This window comes from Pichia membranifaciens (genome assembly GCF_001661235.1).
Source record: "Pichia membranifaciens NRRL Y-2026 unplaced genomic scaffold PICMEscaffold_1, whole genome shotgun sequence".
In the NCBI taxonomy this organism is placed as follows: Eukaryota; Fungi; Ascomycota; class Pichiomycetes; order Pichiales; family Pichiaceae; genus Pichia; species Pichia membranifaciens.
This window is the reverse complement of record NW_017566982.1, coordinates 2,374,038-2,374,566: the sequence shown is the minus strand read 5'-3', so window position 1 is coordinate 2,374,566 and position 529 is coordinate 2,374,038. Positions and strand designations below refer to the sequence as shown.

The following is a 529-nucleotide window of genomic DNA, read 5'->3' as shown; positions in this document are numbered from 1 at the left end:
CCAGATGGAACAGTCGACGACTCAGTGGTAGATGAACCAGATGGAACAGTGGACGACTCAGTGGTAGACGAACCAGATGGAGTGGTAGATGGGGTCGTCGATGATGAACCAGATGGAACAGTCGACGACTCAGTGGTAGATGAACCAGGATGGAACAGTCGACGACTCAGTGGTAGATGAACCAGATGGAACAGTGGACGACTCAGTGGTAGACGAACCAGATGGAGTGGTAGATGGGGTCGTCGATGATGAACCAGATGGAACAGTCGATGACTCAGTGGTAGATGAACCAGATGGAGTGGTAGATGCAGTGGTTGAAGATGAGCCAGACTTAGTCGTTGAGGTGGATCCGGATGGTTTAATAGTTGGCGGTGCTGAAGAAGAACCAGATGGAGTGGTGGATGGAACGGTCGATGATGAGCCAGATGGAGCAGTCGAAGACTTGGTAGTGGATGATCCAGATGGAGTAGTCGATGACTTAGTGGTGGATGATCCAGATGGAGTGGTGGATGGAGTGGTGGATGATGAT

At 50.9% G+C, this 529-nt stretch overlaps 1 protein-coding gene across 1 annotated transcript; it reads left to right on the top strand.

The window, feature by feature from the left end:
• Positions 1–139: 139 nt before the first annotated feature.
• PICMEDRAFT_70976 (hypothetical protein) lies at positions 140–502 on the top strand (the record flags this gene model as incomplete). The annotated part of the gene is made up of 1 exon (XM_019163787.1): positions 140–502. A coding segment is annotated over one exon (363 nt), but the record flags the coding sequence as incomplete, so codon positions are not given.
• Positions 503–529: the final 27 nt, after the last annotated feature.